The 20,452-nt window shown below is 26.7% G+C and overlaps 4 protein-coding genes across 4 annotated transcripts; 1 reads left to right on the top strand and 3 right to left on the bottom strand.

The window, feature by feature from the left end:
- Window positions 1-2,069: 2,069 nt before the first annotated feature.
- On the bottom strand, window positions 2,070-2,840 carry OCT59_010649 (uncharacterized protein; the record flags this gene model as incomplete). The annotated part of the gene is made up of 5 exons (XM_066136047.1): window positions 2,070-2,248; window positions 2,322-2,359; window positions 2,463-2,491; window positions 2,728-2,767; window positions 2,833-2,840. 5 exons carry the CDS (start codon window positions 2,838-2,840, stop codon window positions 2,070-2,072), a joined length of 294 nt encoding a protein of 97 aa, XP_066000721.1.
- A 6,837-nt stretch (window positions 2,841-9,677) lies between these two features.
- On the bottom strand, window positions 9,678-9,893 carry OCT59_010650 (uncharacterized protein; the record flags this gene model as incomplete). Its single annotated transcript, XM_066136048.1, has 1 exon — window positions 9,678-9,893. One exon carries the CDS (start codon window positions 9,891-9,893, stop codon window positions 9,678-9,680), a length of 216 nt encoding a protein of 71 aa, XP_066000722.1.
- A 1,351-nt stretch (window positions 9,894-11,244) lies between these two features.
- On the top strand, window positions 11,245-12,447 carry OCT59_010651 (uncharacterized protein; the record flags this gene model as incomplete). The annotated part of the gene is made up of 1 exon (XM_025330895.1): window positions 11,245-12,447. The coding sequence occupies one exon, from the start codon at window positions 11,245-11,247 to the stop codon at window positions 12,445-12,447; it is 1,203 nt and encodes a 400-aa protein (XP_025166730.1).
- Window positions 12,448-19,406: 6,959 nt separating this feature from the next.
- On the bottom strand, window positions 19,407-20,270 carry OCT59_010652 (uncharacterized protein; the record flags this gene model as incomplete). The annotated part of the gene is made up of 5 exons (XM_066136049.1): window positions 19,407-19,639; window positions 19,833-19,929; window positions 19,998-20,014; window positions 20,082-20,196; window positions 20,268-20,270. 5 exons carry the CDS (start codon window positions 20,268-20,270, stop codon window positions 19,407-19,409), a joined length of 465 nt encoding a protein of 154 aa, XP_066000723.1.
- Between the last annotated feature and the right edge of the window lie 182 nt (window positions 20,271-20,452).

Raw genomic sequence — 20,452 nt, forward strand, 5'->3', positions numbered from 1 at the left:
ACTTGTTTTCCCTTTAGTAGGAGAGTAGCCTGTGAACAAATAGGGAAAAGACAAAAAGGGCAAATCTAATATACAACCCCATGTGTGATGCTTAAGTCTCGCTTTTATCCCAAAAAAGGATATTTTTATGCCGATCATTTAATTCTGGCCAGAATTAAATACGACACGTGATTTAACGGACAAACCCGAAAAAAAGTTTTGTCAAATAAGTCAAAATGACATTCAAAACCATCTTTGATGCTTAAGTAGACTTTTAGAGCAGGTAAAAATACTTTTTTAAAAAGTTTGTATATTAAAAATTTTTATTTTACAAAATTTTGTTAGATTTAAGCATCATACGGGGGCGAGACACATTTATCCATTATCCATTAAATATTATGTCTAAAATAAAACTTTAAAATATTTGTTACAACTTACAACGTAAACTCAAAACTAAACCAAAAAAAATAGAAACCAATAATATACTCTTTGCAGAAACCCTATCAATATAAAAAATATGTTAGCGATATTTTTAAAATATACCAGACATATGATAATCATATTTATGTTATCTCTGTTTTAACTATATGTTGACAATATGTTGAACATATAATATAAAAATCTGATTTTTATATAGTAACTATATGTTAGTAGGGATTGGAACCGGTTAAGGTTAACCGGTTAATTAACCGGTTAAGGCGGTTAACCGGTTAAGACCTCTCAAAAAACGGTTAACCGGTTAATTTAACCGGTTAAATTAACCGACTAATTAACCGGCTAACTTAACCGGTTAAAATACAGATCATCCTAAATTAGTAATTCCTAGCCAACTTCTAACTTTAACTTTACTAGCATTAACTTTAATTTTGCCCACCCTAATAGATTCGATGATAAACCTGCAATCTTATATTTTAATATAATATATTGCATATGATATTTATAATTTAACATTATTTATGTTAAAATATTCTAAAGTTATAACCTTGATTTATGCAGAAATCAGCATATGATCGGGTATAGTATTTTAAATAAGAAAAAATGCAAAAATTTGAATATTACAGTGGCCATCAGAATTGGAATGGAATTTCGGATAGAACTATAAATATAATTAAAAAACTTTTCAACTTAGTGCTGATACCGGTGACCACTGCATGACTGGGTAGTAAGTAATTACAATATACTGTATGTAATTTTTTACTAATGTATACATTTTAATATAAATATTTACCAGAAATTACTCTTAAATAATACTATTTAGTTAAAAACACAAAAATTTATCTTTAAATGCGCGTTAAAATACAAAAAATAGGCCTCTAAACACACGTTAAAATATAAAATTTATATATTAACCGGTTATTAACCGGTTAGCCTCATTACAAATTAACCGGTTAATTAACCGATTAATTAACCGACTATTAACCGGTTAGACGCTCTAATTAACCGGTTATTAACCGGTTAAGCTTTTTTTTGACGGTTCCAATCCCTATATGTTAGAGACATGGTAAAAATATTATTTTGAACATTAAAATTATATGACTATTATATGCCAAATATGTATCAGAGATATGATAAAAATATTATTCAAAATATTAACTTTATATGGCCATCATATGGTAAATACGTATTAATAATATAATAGAAATTTAATTCTATATAGCAATTATATATTGAAAATATATCAATGACAGAGTAATAATAACAAAATAATATAATAGTCATGTGTCAAAAATAATAAAATAATATAATGATTGTATGATAAAAATTTCGATTTAAACCTCCAATAAATTCATGTACGACTTGATTTTTTGAAAGAATTTTTTCTCTAATGTAATATAATAATATAATGTTAGCGATATAGTTGTCTAAATTGACTAAACTGCAGTGTCATAAAAACTATTTAAAATATAACCTTGATTAGCCTCATCATGTTTGGTGTTACATGTACTTTTACAATCGTGAATAAAATGAACTCAAGGCACGTGATCAATAAAATTGATTGGAAAGATTTGAAACCAATGTGATTCTTCCAGTTCCTGAATATTATAAATTGGGCATCTTGATATAGAATCAATATAGTTCGTCACCTGAAACTAATTAAATAAGAAAAAAGTGTAATATTGACCATTATTTGCTTTATGTTGAATAATGAATTCAATTTTAGCATATGCGACACCTTCAGATTCTTCATGTAAATCTACAATATATCGGCAATATGAAGTTTTAATCGTGCTCTCCCTACTAAAATCCACGCGTCCAGAAAATTGGCTGTCTAAAAAAATAATAAAAATAAACATAAGTTTTGTTAAAATAAAAAATTCAAAAAAGATTACTGAAATGCCCACCTAAATTACATGATTCTACGCATCCTAGTACTGGTCGCCTATAAAATATATAAAATAGAAGAAATAACAAAACAATAGGAAGTTTTGTGGAATGTCAATAACTATTTCATTAAAAAATGATTTAAAAATCACTTTTCCTACCAAATTCCCATGCGTCCAATATTCGAAGACTACAAAAATGAATAATAAATAAATGAAACGTCAGTGAATGTTTTGTCAAAAGAAATAATAAATAATAAAAAAAAAACTTCACCCACCAAATTTTTCATGCGTCTAGATACTGTATTTCGTCTACAAAAAGAAAAAAAAGAAACTTTAATTGTTTCTTTAAAAAGTAAAAGAGAAAAATGTTAGAAAAGGGTTCTTTTTTAATTAACATAAAAAACTGCTAAAAAAAATGATTTACCCACCAAATTTTCCATGCACCCAAACATCTAAAAAAATGCCTAAAAAAAAAAGAAATGAGTATTAGTAACCTTCATTAAGAGAAATAACTTGAAGAGAGACTTACGAAACCATGTTCAAGGAGATTCAAAGCAGCCGCTAAAAAAAAGTAAAAGAAAAAACCAGGGGAAAAGCAAAGAGTGAGAAAAATAAAAGGAAAAAAGAAAGCTAACGAAAAAAAAAGATTAAGCTTAAAGCTAACGAAAAAAAAGATTAAGCTTAAAGCTAACGAAAAAAAAGATTAAGCTTAAAAAAGCTTAGTCTTTATCAAACTGCAATTTGCGGATCATTAATATTGGATGATTTTTGAAATAAACTATTCTCTTTTGTATTTAGTGATTTACATACGATAATTTCTTCTTTCCATGCATGTTCTCTTTACATTATTTTACCCACTTAACTTTATTTCTTTTTTTAATTTTTTTTTACATTATTTTACCTTCTTAAATATTGAAACTTTTTTTTTTAATTTTTTTTTAAAGTTTTTCAAATTGAACCTTTTTTTAATTATTTCTTTTAATTTTTTTTTAAAAAACTGTCAAACTTTTTTTGAAAAGCTTTGAAATTTTTAGTATAAGATTAGAGATCATAAGCTTTCTCACCAGCTGGCAAAATGTATGAAATTTCTTTTAAATCACAAAGAAAGCCTTACTAAAGTCATCTTTAGTGTAGGTCTAGTAATACATTGCCTTAATTGAGCGTGGCTACGAAGTTTGTGATTATCTGTCTTTTTTTTGTTATTTTGTAATGACAATGATAATGGTGTAAAAAATGGTAATTTTTTACGATTAAGGATGTGTAAAAGGCGTAAAAAAGGAGAATTTTTGATTAAAGGACATAGGAATAGATGTAAAAAAGGATGTTGTAAAAATTAAAAAAGATGTAACAAATCAATAAAAAAAGAACGTAGTTACGTTATTATTATTTGTGCAGATTGATTAGTCATGAATTTTATTTTTATCGTAAACTTAGCCAAAATTATATAATCAAAATTATATACTAGTTTAATATATACTAATTGTATATGCATTTGGAGTATGGTATCATTGTTATCACTATGCAATTACAAGTATTATATCATATTCATTCATATTCCAACAACAAATTTGAAATATATTAACAACATATTCAAAATATTCACTATATCATTAGTTTAAGTACATGTTTTAACATACTTCAAAAATATTGTAAAATTATTTTATTCATATTACAAAAATATTTACTGCATTATATTAGTTTAATTTGAAATTTAAACATATATTAAAAATGTTATAACATTATTTTATTAATATTACAAACATATTGCGTATATTACAATATGTACAACATATATATACCATCTGTTAGTAACATGTGGTGATTATGTCTAACATATTTTGTAAAAACCAGAGGTTTCTGCAAAGGCTAATAATAAGATTTAATAATAATATGAAATGTGTGGCCGATAAAGAAATACCCAATCTTTTGCTCTCGTTCATGCAGTCCCGTTACGTAAAGTAGGGTTCAAATATGGAGATTAAATTATGTAGTACATATCAAAATTATCTAAATTAAATGGAAATTCACGTATTTGTTTATTTTGATACTTTATTAAAGGGTAAATGTGTTTCATCTTTGAAATATATTATAGAATAAACATTTAAATAAATAATCTAAAGGAAAAAATTTTTTTTTTTGACAACAAACAGCTTATGCATCATGGACAATTACTAAAAAACGTAAACGTTTAATAGTACAATTATAAGTATCCTTTAGTATAGGAAACTCTTTTTAAATTGTTTTATGATGATTATCTATCTATAGTGGCATTGATATAAAAATGATTTTAAAAATCGATAAAAATTTAGTTTAATAAAGAAAAACAAATACGATTAATTATTATTAGGAGCAAGTAATTTTACTAAATGGATTTTTTGGAGATTTTATAAAAAAATTTCAAAAATTCGATGGTATGTACACTTTAAAAGAGATTTGCTTTTTCAATAGCTATTGGTTGATTTTAGTAAAAATTTAGGATCATTTAATACATATATATAGAAGTGATCAGAGTGTATATATAAATTAAACATAATCCGTATAAATAATAAGTCAAATAAAGAATCTAATAAATATTGGCAGAAAATATAAATTTCCTATAAAAATTAAAATATGATGTAAAAAAATTAAATAAAACAAATAAATCTATAAATTTACTTAATTAATAAATTGTTTAACATAAGTTTTCATAGTTTTCATAGTTTCATAGTTTTCCAATTTATGTCATACAGTACTATCTAACGCTAATAGATAATAATTATTAGACAATTTTTTTTTTAAAAGAAGCACAAAAAAATAAATAAACTCCATAATTATACGATAATATCTTACCTCTTACTATTTTGCAATAAAATTATTTTTCATTAAAAGCACAAAAATATTTTTTTTATTTATACAATGAAACTTATCCTAACTAAAGTAATGATGATTGATGTCATGTGATTTTTAACTCACCAAGAAATCACAGGCACGTGATCAAAAATAGCCGATGATCCGATTGATTCGACTGATCCGTTAACAAATAAAACTTAGCAGCCACTATACAACTAAAGTTGAATCCGTTTCGGACTCAAAACAGGAGTTTTAAAAATTATAATAAAAATATTATTATAATATAAACAAATAATTTTAAAAAACACAATAACTCGTATCATGGAGTAGAAAAATCAAAAATTTTTCTGGAGGATTAAATTTGGCAATTTCCATGATCATAGATATTGTAATTAAAAATCGTGTAGTTTCTAATTTCTGAACGTTTTAAATGTCTCTATTAACAAGTGAATGATATAATAAAATATGCATAAGCGCAATATTTAATTAAACAAATTACATATTTATTTTATTTTATTTTATTCTAAAGAGTGGTAATCCATGCCCAATTCAATTATAGCTATATGTTATTAAACAAAGTGAACTATTTGGTATAAAGAACTAGATATTCATCCCGACGCCAGGACCCCAGTCACCCCACCCTTCGGATAGCACTATTTTAACAGTAAAACTACGCTACTGTGGTCTGTAATGATCACGTGTTTGAGTTTCTTCGGAATGAAAACTAGAAAAATGATCATTTATCGGAGTTTTTTCCAGAATTTTTTTATAGGGTCTCCAGTTCATTGAAAAAAATCGCTATATCAAAATTTATATATGTTTATACATAAATTATCGTGAAATTCGTTATCATATCGCATAATTCTGCTGTACTCTGATTTTCATGGACATTGGATTTTATTTATTTGGCGCCAATAATAGCACGTACCGATGGTGAATGACTTTCCTTTTTAGTCGTCATTTATTTCAGTCCTGTACTAATAGTAATAATTCTTTTGATCATTGAATTCTTGCAATTGTAGATTGTCATCAATTTTGAATATAAAAATGAATATCAGAGGTAGTGCTTCGATCCGGATGAAAACTTGAATATTTTCATGTGACGATTATGGCTGAGAAAGATTATGAATTTCAGATTTAAACAGACTATAATTTAAACCAACATTAAAGTATTATTATCCCAAAAATTTATACTAATTCTGGCCAAACTCATAGTGCCAGCGAAATTTAATGAAATTCAATCCGGATGAAAATCCGGATAAAACCGCTACGGATCGAAGCACTAATCAGAGGTCCGTTTACAGGCAGAAGGCACGCCAAAAGTTAAATAACTTGAAGGGCAATAAATTAAAAAAGTCATTTCTGCGAAAACAATAATTTCTAAAATATAAAATCACGATTACGAAATAATATAGATAACTTTTAAACAGACATAGATAAACAATACTAATTTTAAGTTTCTGATTGAAACTATAAAGATCATTCGGCGTAGTGGCCATTGAAAGAAATGAACGTCGATTTCACAAACAAAATGACAAAATATTTATATTTTGATATTAAATGGGAAATGATTTCAATGAGTCAATATATGGCTACATACAACCTATTTTTGATAATAAAATAATATTAAAAAAAAAAACACATATCTATTATGATAAATTTCGTGTTAATAAAATCGGTCAAATCTTTTTTATCCCTTGCTTTATTACTGTTTAAGAGGAAATGCGGTTAACGTTATCGTTATAAAGCCTCATTGAAAGTGCTCGATGCGCGCACAAAACTATTTGGTAATCTCATCATAATAATTGGTGTGCACAGAAAAATTTAAGTTTTATGATCGCATTTTTATTATTATTAATTATTATGACTATATAATATCCAATCAATTGCAGTAATTTCAAATTTTATTGAGAACTTTTTTAAAACGCGTAATATTTTATTACTCAGCCATGATGATCATCTTTGCAATTTTTTATATTACTTTATCAAAAAAATAAAAAAGAAGCAAAAATAAATGAACGAAATATTATTTATAGATTAAATTACCTTTCTTTTTTAAAAATATTACTCTTAAATAACAATATTTATAATATAAGAAATTCTTTGGATGTAAATATTCGTTTTATATTGAAAATCCAACGAAACAAAACGAATTAACGAAATATAAATAATCAAATGCAAGGAGTGATAAAATGGTATCATAATTGTCTTATAATTATAATTTGTTTTAAATTATTATTTTTTTCTTATGGTAACATTTTTATGCACAACGGATCAATTTTCGAAGGTTTCAAATAAGTTATATTTAAATCGCCAAAAAAAAAAGTTTTAAAAATATCTAAAAATATATATATATATATATATATATTTGTTGTAATCAATCATGTTTTTTTTCCTCGTTGTAATAATAATTTTACATTTTCTATATACTATTATCCGCTAACAAAAGTTTCGCTGGATTTTCTGTGTACAACAAAAAAATGTGAAGATTTCTTCGTTTAATAGACTTTTTTAATTGTTAAAGAATGGACACAAGTACCATGTGTTTCAGTAGTAATGCGCTTTTTAAATTACATTGGTGTTATCAATGTTGATCTGTAAACAATAAGTTGTATGACATTACCCCTTTTCGATGTCAATCACGTAGAATGTAGAAATATTAATTTTGTACTGTACGTGTCATAATCCGTTATTGTATCACATAATATAATATTCAACTTTTCTTTAATTTTCGTAATTTTTGTTTATTACAACGATATGATTCTGAAAATAAAATAAACATACTCATGTACAAGGCGTTTTTGATTATAATATTTCCACTTTTAGGCTAATCCAAATATTCGTTACAGGTGCCACGAAAAAAAAACTTACGGTATAAAAGGTATTCATATTTAGCTTAATTACCCAAGAAGACGATACATTCGGTTTGAATCATACCGATCTGGCCGATTGGTTTTAATTATGGATAAATTCGGCGACAACGAAATATTCGGTATATACAACATAGCGGACATCCCTATTTTATCACAATACTGTTGTCGATCATTTGCCGATCATTTATTCAATTATCACATAATATAAATACCGTTGCTAAAAAAATTTACATAATAATATATGCTTAAATTTCACAAATAACTTAAATTTAGTTTTAATTTATTGTGTATTAAATTTCATTAGAAACTTTTTAGCTTTTATTAATTATTTGGCATATATTTATTCATTTTACGAAATTATTCACTAATTATGTTACTAATAAAAAACCTGCATTATGAATCAGATCACTGCATTATTTTTTTTTATAGATTCTACATAATATAAAGAATATTTGTGCAAATTCTTAAGTTTCGCACTCGCATATTCATCTTCGCACTTTAATTTTTGTCTTATGATCGGCAATAATTAGTGAATTATCATATACAAATAATATATTTATAATATTATTAAAAATTGTGCAATTAAAGTCATATAATAATTTAGTGTTTTTACTTAGATTCCATTATTTTTTTGCCACATTATTTGAAAAATATTTGTGATTTTGCAATAAGTTTTTAAAATCCGGAATTAGTGATCAGCAAATGATCGGCAAGGTGATATGAGCATGTCCGCTATGCACTTCGTTATGTTAAAAAATTGAAGAAAATGATTTGTTATCTCAATGAAGCAAGCCGATAGTGTTTATAATGATTAATCACGCACTTACATATAAATTTATATTCACGAACCAACTGTCCTCCAGGCAAGGCTTGGAATATTAATCAATACAATCACTGCCATATAATGGTAATTATAGAATAATTATTTAAATAATACCTAATTGCTTGTTTACTTCATTATTATCATTATTATTAAAATGTTTGCAGTATAATAAGATTAACAATCAGGTATTGTCTCTCTCGTTTTTTTTCAAGTTGAATAATGATTTTTAAAATGCTTCGTTACTTTATCATCCTTATAAGAAAACTCTTTGTCCAAGTCCAAATATATTTTGTACTTTTAAAAATAATTATCAAGGAAAAAAGCCCAGTTAAACTTAAATAAACTTATAATTTTTATTTTCATATGATGACTTAATCTGCAGAGTAACAATTTATACTTATCAGACCTTATTTGCTTACGTAAGAAATACATACTGCATAAAACTCTTTGTTTCCAATTGCTGTATTACTATGATGATACAGAGATAGTATAAATAAAACAAAGTATTTATAAAAATTTCTATTTGTAAAAAGAAACACAATATTTGTTATAATAATTCATAAAAAGATATATTATATATAATATATTGTAGTTATATTCGTAACTTTTAATTGTACTAAAAAATATTACAACCAACGAAATCAACGATAATTAATTGCCCTCTGATCATACATTCTATTATAAACTGGACGATAAAAATCTTTATAAGATAACTTGTATTTTGATTTTACACTCATTAATTGTTCAATTTTTAAACAAAAAGATGTATGGAATTGAACTTAAACAAGGCGATGAACAACAACAAGAATTTTTGACTTTTAGTAATTATCAACGTAAATAATTTAGAATCTAATTTGAAGGAGTATTTATTAGCGTAAAAACAAATTGAGAGTTCAAAAATTCACAAGTAATATGGTAAATTTGATAATCGTTTTGTGGATTATAGAAGAAAGCCATTTTAATGTTGTCATTTGAACGGTTGGACGAGCTGGTCAATTCATTTAATTGTTCAATATTAGTGCAACCTTTGGCGTAAACAACTTCTTGATCGTGTGTTGGATTCATTTTTAGAAAATTTATTTTAGTAAAACTAAAGACGATTGGTTGTGAATTTTTGATGAGGAATTAATGCTTATTTTATAGATTTTTTTATACTGATTACATTATTATTACAGTTAGCCAAAATAATCGATCGTAATGATTGATAATGAACAATCAGATAATTTCCAAATTTTTCTAAGTTTATGCTGTCATAGCACCTTTATTATCTTTATTATGCTACTAAAAAAAAATAAAAAGGGAAAGTTTCAAAGAGAAACAGATTTTATAAACTTTGTGATTCTGATGCATAATCAGCAAAAATTGCGTTGTATCCAACATTTTTTTTTTCCATAGAAAAGAAGTGAAACAAAACAAATAATATTAGTCTCAGCTACAACGTTTTTATTAGTGACCTCAAACAAATTAGTCACCACAGAGTTGTACAAATGATTACCAAAAATGAAACTCCGTTTTGCTCCGGACAATAATTGATTTGTTTTTTTTTGAAAAGAGTATTTAGCTTAAAAAGCTATTCCAAAATTGGTTAAATCTGGCGCTAAACGCGAAAGAATATCTGATATGGTATGCTGATTCCGATTGTTGCACAATTAGTAAATTCATTATATATAATAAAAAAAAAAAATATGCTATATTTTTTTTATATTATCAAATTATACAGTACGATCGACATTTTTTTTTTTTTTTTTTATAAAAGGCGGGTTTTTTTCTTTTTTCTTTTAAAAAAAACAAAAAAAAATAAATTCCATAAATAAGAGTATCAATTAACATTTTCTTGATTGTCTTAATTCAATACTATATTGAACTTTTCCAATTAAAGAATAACGAGATAACCACGCATAAGTCGCATAACACACCTAATAAAATTACTTGCTCCTAGTAATAAAATATCTTATTTGTTTTTTCTTTATTAAACTAAATTTTTTATCGATTTTAAAATTATTTCTCATTCCAATATCACAAATCACCATCATATAACAATTTAAAAAGAGTTTTCTAAACGATAAAATTAAAAAAAAAATATTTTTAAGTTTCTTTTATATAAATATATTAAAGTTTAGGATGCTTGTCTAAAGTATCCATTCGTGCAAATATATTGATTATAGTTCTCAAAAATAACTCTCTACTCATTTTCCCTCTTCTTAACCTAATTTATTTAATTAAAATCGCGAATAAAATAGCATATGTTAGTAGATTTAAATTAAAAAACATTTCTTCACCTCTATTGTATTTAAAAGGATTCTTTTTTTGTCTGTGATAAACCTCCTCTCATACTATCTAACTACTACATTGTTATCAACAATTAAATGCTGCGACTACTGTGCCAATGATTCAACATACTAGTACACAAAGTAACATGCAAATGAATGAATGTAAATTTTTTCATTATGCACCAAACGATGATAAGTTTTATCATATAACTAGCCAAATCATTTTACAAGGCTCCGTCTCTTCGGATGATCACAATTATGATCATGGGTTCTTTTATAATATTAACCCTACAACCAATTATTATGTCTCATGCAAAATACTTCCACATTCTTTGATCATTAATATATTGAACAAAAAAATATATGGAATAGATATTGCCATGAATAACTTGGAGCGAGAAGAATCATTATCTTTGAATCAAAAATTGGATTTGGAACAAGACTTGAAACAAGTTCTTCCTTTTCATCTTACGCATTATCAATTTCTTAATAGTAGAGAAATAAAAATGAATTCTGATCGAAACTTAAATCCTTCATACGGTGATAATACACAGACAATTTCATTAACTGATAGTCAAACTAATTTTGAAAATGGCTTTCCTCAACAAACTAGAGTTATTAATCCACAACAAGAAGTTTTCAACAATATTCCACAACAAATCCCTGAAGGATTACGTTGCAATGGAAATATAAATCCATTTCATGGAAATGTTGGGAATAATGTAATGGTAACGCAAGGAGCTTCAATCGCCAACAGCCAAAATAATGATTTTCTTCAACCCATCAACCCCCCTTCAACATCTGCAGCGCCACAAAATAGAATTGCATATGATGTGATTAATTCGCAACAACAAATTGGTTCCAATAATATTCCGCAACACATTGCTGATAGAGATATGAGATCGAATTATCATGGAAATATAAATCAAAACAATGGTAATGATAGTCAGAATGTAAATGGAGCTAGAAACTTTACTTACACACAGCAACAAATTGACATCAACAATTATTATGGAAATTCAGATTTACATAATGGTAATAGTGAGAACAATGTGATGACAACGCAAGCTAATGACTTGACATGCGATCACCAAAATGATATTCAACAAGTTGATCTCAATAATAACTATGGGTACACAGACTTGCAAAATGAAAATATTGGAAATAATATAAGGACAACGCAAGCTAACGGCTTGACACGCGATTACCAAGATATAAATGATATTCACCAATTTAAACATATCAACGATAATTATGAGGACACAGATCCGCATAATAGTAATATTGGGAATGATTTAACGACAACGCAAATTAATTCACCAAGTTACTCAACTACAGCAACAAGTTGATTCCAATCATATACAACCTCAGTAATGAACCTTGTTGATATTAATGCTTTACAGGGTTAAAATTGACTGGCTTGTAAAAAATAACTTAAGGGTTAACCTATGCAAAACAATTTATTTTTATGTTGGAATGAAAAAAAGGATAAGATAAATTTGAACATGTGTAAACATATGAAAAGATAAATTACTTAAGTTTTAAATCATTAAGAATTATCCAATTACTATGATCCAACTAAGGGCTTTTTTATTGTTTTTTTTTTAATTAAAATTAGGGAAATATGAATAATATATATTATAGTATGGAAAACATGAATTCTGCCAAATGTATTTTTGATTGAATATCTTTGTTTTAAATAAAAACTGTATTGATGAAACAGAAATGCATTTGATTATAATTATGTACTGTACCTATCCCATCACTTGTTTTGATATTATTTTATTTTATATTGTCTGTTATTTAATAAGTTATATTATAATAATTAAACATTTGAATACCGAAAATGCTCTTTTCCTTCACAGAAACGCTTCATATAAATGAATTGAAGAAGCAAAGAATAAGTTAAATTAATTTTCTATCAGGTATTCAACATTAATTTTATTAATTTTACAATTTTCAATTTTAAGTTAGTAATTATTTATTAAACTATTTATCATCCTTACACTAATGCTTACACTGATCCATAAATAATAACATGTTAAATGAACATGATTAAATGTTAATTGATGAGTATGATAAACATAACAGTAAAAGCGAACAGGCCATTGACAGAAGATTCAAAAACACAAAAGATGATAATCGAAAAAGACGCTATTTATGTGGTAAAAAGTTTTTCAAGTATTGGTGTAGGAAAAATGCAAGGTCAATTTATTCAATACCAAAAGGCAGAAGTAAAATATTCGTATGAGTGATTTTTGTATAAAGGTATTAAAAATAAGTTTTATTAATTAAGTGTATAATAGATAGAAATTCCAAATAAAAGTATTGTAGTTACAGCAAGACAGACACTATTCGGCAGAAGTTATAGAGTAATCTAAACCTAAACTCAATTATAAGCATTTGGCAATTGTTAAGAGGAACGTGAAAATGCGCAGGACAAAAAAATTTTTAGTGAATTAAATAGTTTTTTGAGTAGAGGGTAGAGATGGAATCGGTTCAAAATGAGTCGACTCGAGTAGATTCTGGAACCGATCTTAAATTTAAAGGATTCTGGATCTCTTGGGCTTAACTTGAACTTCAAGAACCGACTCAAATTGAGTCATCTGACGATCACACACCAACTAATCTACCCCAGTATCGCCAGAAAATTTTTTCACCCCCACGTGACTTTGGCCGGCATTATGAGATTTGGCTGGAATTAAGAAATTAACCATGTGACGAATAACGTGTGACAAATAGGATTTTAGACACCGAAAAAAATCAAGTTCCCAGAATACTTATAAAAAATGAGAAAGTGGAGTGATGTGACGCGGGTGACAAGTTATTTAGGGTCACGTGGGGTGAAAAAATTTTCTGGTGAAGATACACCAACTATCATTTGAAGAAATTCTGATTGATCATCATCACATGCTCTACTTGTGTCTTAAATTTGATGCACGTAGCTGTCGTAGCTCATATTTTATTTCTTAGAGCCGATGTGGAACCGAATTAGAACCGACGAACCGATTTCCATCCCTAGTAGAGGGTGAGGAAAGCTTCTAAATAGACTTATAATTAATTTTGTAATCCAATACCACGGTGTTGTAGAGAGTGCATATAGTGACGCATTGAAAATATATTGTCACGTGATTGATGATCCTGCCATATACGAGAACAATCGGTCGGAAGCGAAGTAAAATCGAGTGATATAAATATTTTTTCATGTGAACTGGCCTAATTTAAGTAAGTTAATAAATAATAATCTCATAACAAATTAAAGGATAATACTTGGCGTAATGGCCATTGAAGAAAATAAAATGGGTGAGTGAGTGATCATTGATATTGTCTCTTCACGAAAAAAATGACGAAATATTTATATTTGGTATATTAAATGGGAAATGATTTTTTTATGAGCCATAACAATATTTATATTTATTACGATAAAATAATTAAAAATTCGGTTAAAAATTTACCCCTTTATTATCATTTGAGGAATCTATTAGGAAATATCATATAAACCATATTTATCGCTTATTAAAAAAAATTTTTTATCATATGAAAGCGCACATACTAGTTATTGACAATCCCACATTATAATCATTGGCGTATGCTGTGTATCCAAAGAACAGTCTCATATGATAAGAGTCAAACATGGTAATAATATTAAGAATCAATGTTGAATTGTTAAATAATACAAAATATGCGGCTGATAAAGAAATGTCCAATCTTCCTTTTGCTCTTGTACATGCGGTCCCGTTTTCGTGAAATTAGTGTTCAAAATATGGAGATTAACATGTAGTACATATCGAATTTATCTAAATTAAATGGAATTTCGCGTATTTGTTTATTTTGATACTTCATTAAAGGGTAAATATGTTTCATCTTTTGAGATATATTATAGACCCTCTTATTATGTAATACCATTCGTTTATATTTACGCCAATATCATTTAATTTGGGGGCAACAAACCCAATAGAAAGTGAAAATTCCCTCGAATATGCTGCTTAATTACTCAGGATGCACTTAGTGTTATTTTTTTTTAATATTCTTATTATCACTTTTATGCTTTACGTCTCTAGTAACTTTAATTTTTTTAAGGTTCAGATAGGTAATTCTAAGTATAATTTTTGACAAAAAATATATTTTAGCAGTCTAATGTGTTTGCTGCTTCCAGGATTGTAAAATGTTTGTCATTAGATTTTTATTTGAATACAGTCATTTTAGCTTGATAAATAATAATTGTACGATCGTATCATAGGGCTTTTCAGTTGCATATTTATTTATGTTTATGTCCAAAATAGGGCTAGTTACATATGTTGATCATTATTCGTAAATTTTTTGGAGTAATACGAATGTGGCGTATAGTCATGTGAAATGATATTCAGAATTGTATATTTTGTAAACCTACTACTGCGTATATTAGTATGTTGCATCAGCAAAATTGTCACGTGATCGAAGAATTTTCTTTTTTTTTCTTTTTTTTGTAACGCATTTCTCTTTATTAAGGATAGATATCCAATAATCGAAACCATACGTGCAACATGATATGACTCTATAACAAAAATTAATCTATCCTAATACAACAAAAAAACAAAAAACAACAAATAAAAAAAACTGGATAAACAAATCCTTCACTCAGCCCCACTATAAACTAAACACTATCTTTCTATTTAACAAATAAAACACGAAAACTAACGATTACAGGAAACACTGACTAATACTAGACAATGCACAATGGCTAAATTTAGCCTAACGGAGCCCGACCTTTTCCCCACGTCAATTTTTCTGGGTGCTGTTTGGGTAGTTTATTGAACTTGTTAATAGACTTATCATAACAGTTCTTTTTGCGCGTGCTATAGAACTATAACAATGGTAGACTGCTATCTGGGTTGCTACTAATCACTATAAGAAATATGTATACGGAAAGGATACGTTTTGTATACATTTTTTGTACGTTTCTATAGATTCCGTATACAAATTCCGTATATTTAATAAGCAATTCATTTTTGAACATTTTTTAAAAAAGCTAATGTATAAGAAATGTATACGGAAAAAATTAATCATGCGGAATGTATACGGAATTTTTAAACTTAATATTTTTAGAAGATAATTTTACAAAAATCCCGTATCATAACACGAGATCACATGATTGTTTATTGTTTTGTTATGATACGTTTTTTGTTTTTTATATAAACCCTTACTTTGATGAGTTTGATCTTCCGATCTTCCTTTCTGTCTTTTCTTTCCTTTCTCTTTCTCTTGTCTTATTTTTGTTATTTTTTCTAAATTTTTCTTCTTTCTTCGTCACCCCCTTTTAAAAATAATTTTTTTTTTCGTATCTTACTTTAAAAAAGTTTTTTTTCGTCACTTCCTTAAAAAAAAATTTTTTCTTTTATTCCCACTCTTTTTTTTAAAAAAAATTTCTTCTTTCTATTTCTTTTTCCTCTTTATAAAAAATTTTTTATTTTTCTAACTTTGACGTCCTCCCTTTAAAAAAAAATTTTTTTTGGTTTATTCTTTATTCCCCTTTCTTTTTTATTTATATTTAATTTCATAGGCCAGCAGATTTTTTTTTTGTGAGAATATTCAGTTTCTTTTTTCTTTTTTGTAGATCAGTTTGGGAGTCCTTTTTTTTTGTAGGATGATTCAGGATTTTTTTCTTTTTTTAGGTCAGTTCAAATTTTCTTGTTTTTTTGTAAGTTGGGTTCAGATTCTTTTCTTTTTGTAGGTTGTTTCAGTTTTGTTGCTTCAGAGTCTTCTTTTTTTGTAGGTCAGTTTTGGATTTATTTTGTTGTTTTGGTTTCTTTTCATTAGACGCCTCATAATTCTTTTCTTTTATGTAGGTCAGACATTCTGGAGTTCTCTTTCTTTTTTTGTAGGAATGCTGACCTTTGGTGACTTGGACTATTGCAGATACTATATGGGGTTTTGTTTCCAATCTTTTTTTTTTGTTCTTTTAGGTTGTTTGACTCCAAATGAACCCGAACTTATAGATAATTTTGGTTGCAATAGGTGGTTTTAATAAGGAGGGAATTTTCATAATGTATTTGTACTTTGTTTATTTTTTATTTTTTATTTATTGCCGTTTTCAGAAATGTTGACATTAGAATGTCGATCATTTCTATAAATCGAACACACCGAACACACCGAACACAGCAATTAAAATTAAAAAAAAAAACAAATTTTCCTTTAAAAAAAGCAAAATTAAAACTTTAGTAATATATTTTTAGGTAGTGTGCATAAAAAAATGTATAAAAATTATATTATTTGCATATATGTATTCACTTGTATTTGCTTGTATTTGCCAATGTTCGGTGTGATCGGTGTGTGTTCGGTACAAATTTTCATATTTTCAATTTTATTCATATCTAAAAAGTGACAAAAATAGTTTTTATATAAAGTTATGCATGAATACTTCAAGTTTGCATAATTTTTTGTATGTGTTCACGGTGTGTTCGGTGTGTTCGGTATAAAATGGTCAAAATTTCAGATTGTCAACATTTCTGAAAACGGCAATAATTTAATAAAGTAAAATTAGATTTTATGTAAATACAATTATAGTAAACTGTAATACAAATAGTAAATTCAGTGACCAAATCGTATAAATTTCGTGATAAAATCAGTGATCAAATCATGTAAATTCCATATAAATCCCGTGCAAATTCCGTATCCAAACCATATTTTTAGTGATACGGAATTGTGCATTTTTCCGTATCCTATTATGATACGTTATTTCTAAGGAAAAAAAATCGTATAAAAACTTTATAAAAAACGTATCCAATTTTTTTATAGGGAATCTATCTTATGTATAGTATTTTTTAATTTATATTATATGCTATAATTTATCCTAATATTAATGTAATTATTATAACACTGTTGCAAATATTAGGGTGAGACGTTGGGATGCGCTGTTAACTATGTAAATCCAAACTATATCAAGTCGCCTAAGATTTTATATAATTAATGTTTTAGAGTCTAAATTTGATAAACAGAATTTTCATAATAAATTACTATAAAAAACACTACATTTTTTTTAGATGCACAGATCGAACAACTTCTTCTTTCTCAAATATTTTCACACTTATTAGCTTCTTCAAACTATCTTTACAAAATTACGAAACTTTTTTTACATTTACTGGTAAATTATTTTTCATTACAGTCATTAATACCTATAAATTGTATTTCTTGAATTAGATTATCAATTTGTTCATTTCCTGTAAAAAAAGTCAATCCATTTTTTATATTCCATCTTTTTTTCCGTAAAAGGTTCATATTTCCGGAATTAATAACCTTATATCACGGAATCTATCGAATTATTTTCATTTTCCGTGAAAAATTTTTTATAGGGTCCATGGTTTAGCCCTTCTTCCTTTTGGTAATTATGTAATCATTTTAAAGCGGCATAGCTGGCTACAGTACAATGGTAAATGATCTCAGTCCCAAGTTATGTTGAAAGTATTTCACAGCCTATACTACTGCAAGACTGTAAATCCTTGATTGCAAATCTCATATTAATGATTTTCATATCCCTTATTTTAATTTTTAGATTGCAGCTAAAAAAAAAATGATTATAGTTAACAATTAAAAAATAATTTTATACTAAAATAAAAAAATATAAAATTACCGTTAATATCACATTGTAATTTTAAAAATTATCAGTATAATTATATATTAGGATAGTGAGATTTCGGTTATCATGGATATGATTTGATGCCTGATTGGATTGTGATTGTCATAAACTCGAGACACGAGATTTCGTAACAAATACAAATCCAAATTAAAGAAATATTACTTTATCATGATTACAGGATAACACGTTAAACGATATTTAAGTATTTTCAGAATAATATAATCACTTTGATGTGTGTGGTACAACTTTTTCAATTTTTTTAAAAAAATAATATTTATTATTAACTCATTAGCGGATATTTTGTCAAATTTATATTAAGTTCTTATTTCATCTAGTAATATTCAGAATTTAGACGTTCATATAAAAATATGAAAGTATTTTTGAATTAAAATCGGAATACAATTTTATATTAAAAAGTATCTGCACTCGTTAAAATAGGGAATAAAAACGTAAAATTGATGTTTCGAGTATAAAACTGTTAAACAACTATATAAGTATAGTCGTATACTTGTTGACGTTCAAGATGGATTTGGTTTCACAATACAAAACTACATCATGTGAAAATTTAAACTCGCATTTTTGGGAATTTCAATAAACTAACGACTTTTATTTACAATATTGCTTTTAATAATTAAAAAAATATAATTACTAATACATTAAAAAAAATCCTTTTACAGTAATGTACCATAAGAAATTTCAAAGGTAAATTATTTTTTTGGTCCTCCCCAAAAACAATATTTTAACATCACTATCCCTCATAAACCAATATTCAATAACTTCATGATAAAATACTTGATGAATTTGAGAAGCAGGTGTATACAAATAACCACCAGGGCGTAAATCATAATCAATACCTGTTGTAAGATTCTTAACAGTTTTATGACCACGAATAACAAAAACGTCATGACCGTGAGTATGATGATGTGATGCTAAAAAAAAAGAGAAAGAAAATTCGTTAATTCGTTAATTTGATACAATTCTTTTGTTCTTCTCACTCTTTTGGTTAAGAAAGAATAAATAACAGACTTACGTTCCATAGACCCCTTTGGAAATCTGAGTCTTTCAATACTATCATCATTATTATCAGAAGCGTTTACATGTCGTTCTTGTCTTAAAAGATACGTTCATCTCCCCCACTTAATGCTTGAGTTGAATAAGGAATATGTGAATGATTACTAATAAGTTTTGGAATTTCTTTCATCGAATTTTTAAGGAAATCCTATAAAAAAAAAAGATGCTATCATATGTGATATTTTTCAATTTCAAAGAACATTTTTATGAACTTACTTTAACATCCTGTTTGTCTTTCCATCCACTAGTAAACTTGTTTTTCGATAATTTCCTTCGCATTATCATTGTTTGTGACCATACTTCCTAAAGTTAAGACATTTGAATTATTAATTCCACGAGAATCAAAAGCAGTTTTAACATCTTGACATGGAAAAGCATTAACTCCAGGAACTTTATTCGCAATAATTGACATACCCTACAAAAATAAAAAAAAAATAAAAAATTTACAAAAATTTAAATAATTATTTAAATTGAATAAATTCATACCATTCCGGTACCACAAATAAAATTCCTTTTTATTCTTCGGAATTTTCAAGTTTTTTTCTTTCGCCAACTAATGACGCAAGTTCAAAAGCAATATCATAATATTTGTCTTATGCTCCTAATCAACAATTTCTAAGTTTGAAAATTGATCATTAGTCGATAAATGATTTTTTACTACATCTTTTAAT

Source organism: Rhizophagus irregularis, chromosome 19 (genome assembly GCF_026210795.1).
Source record: "Rhizophagus irregularis chromosome 19, complete sequence".
Classification (NCBI taxonomy): Eukaryota; Fungi; Glomeromycota; class Glomeromycetes; order Glomerales; family Glomeraceae; genus Rhizophagus; species Rhizophagus irregularis.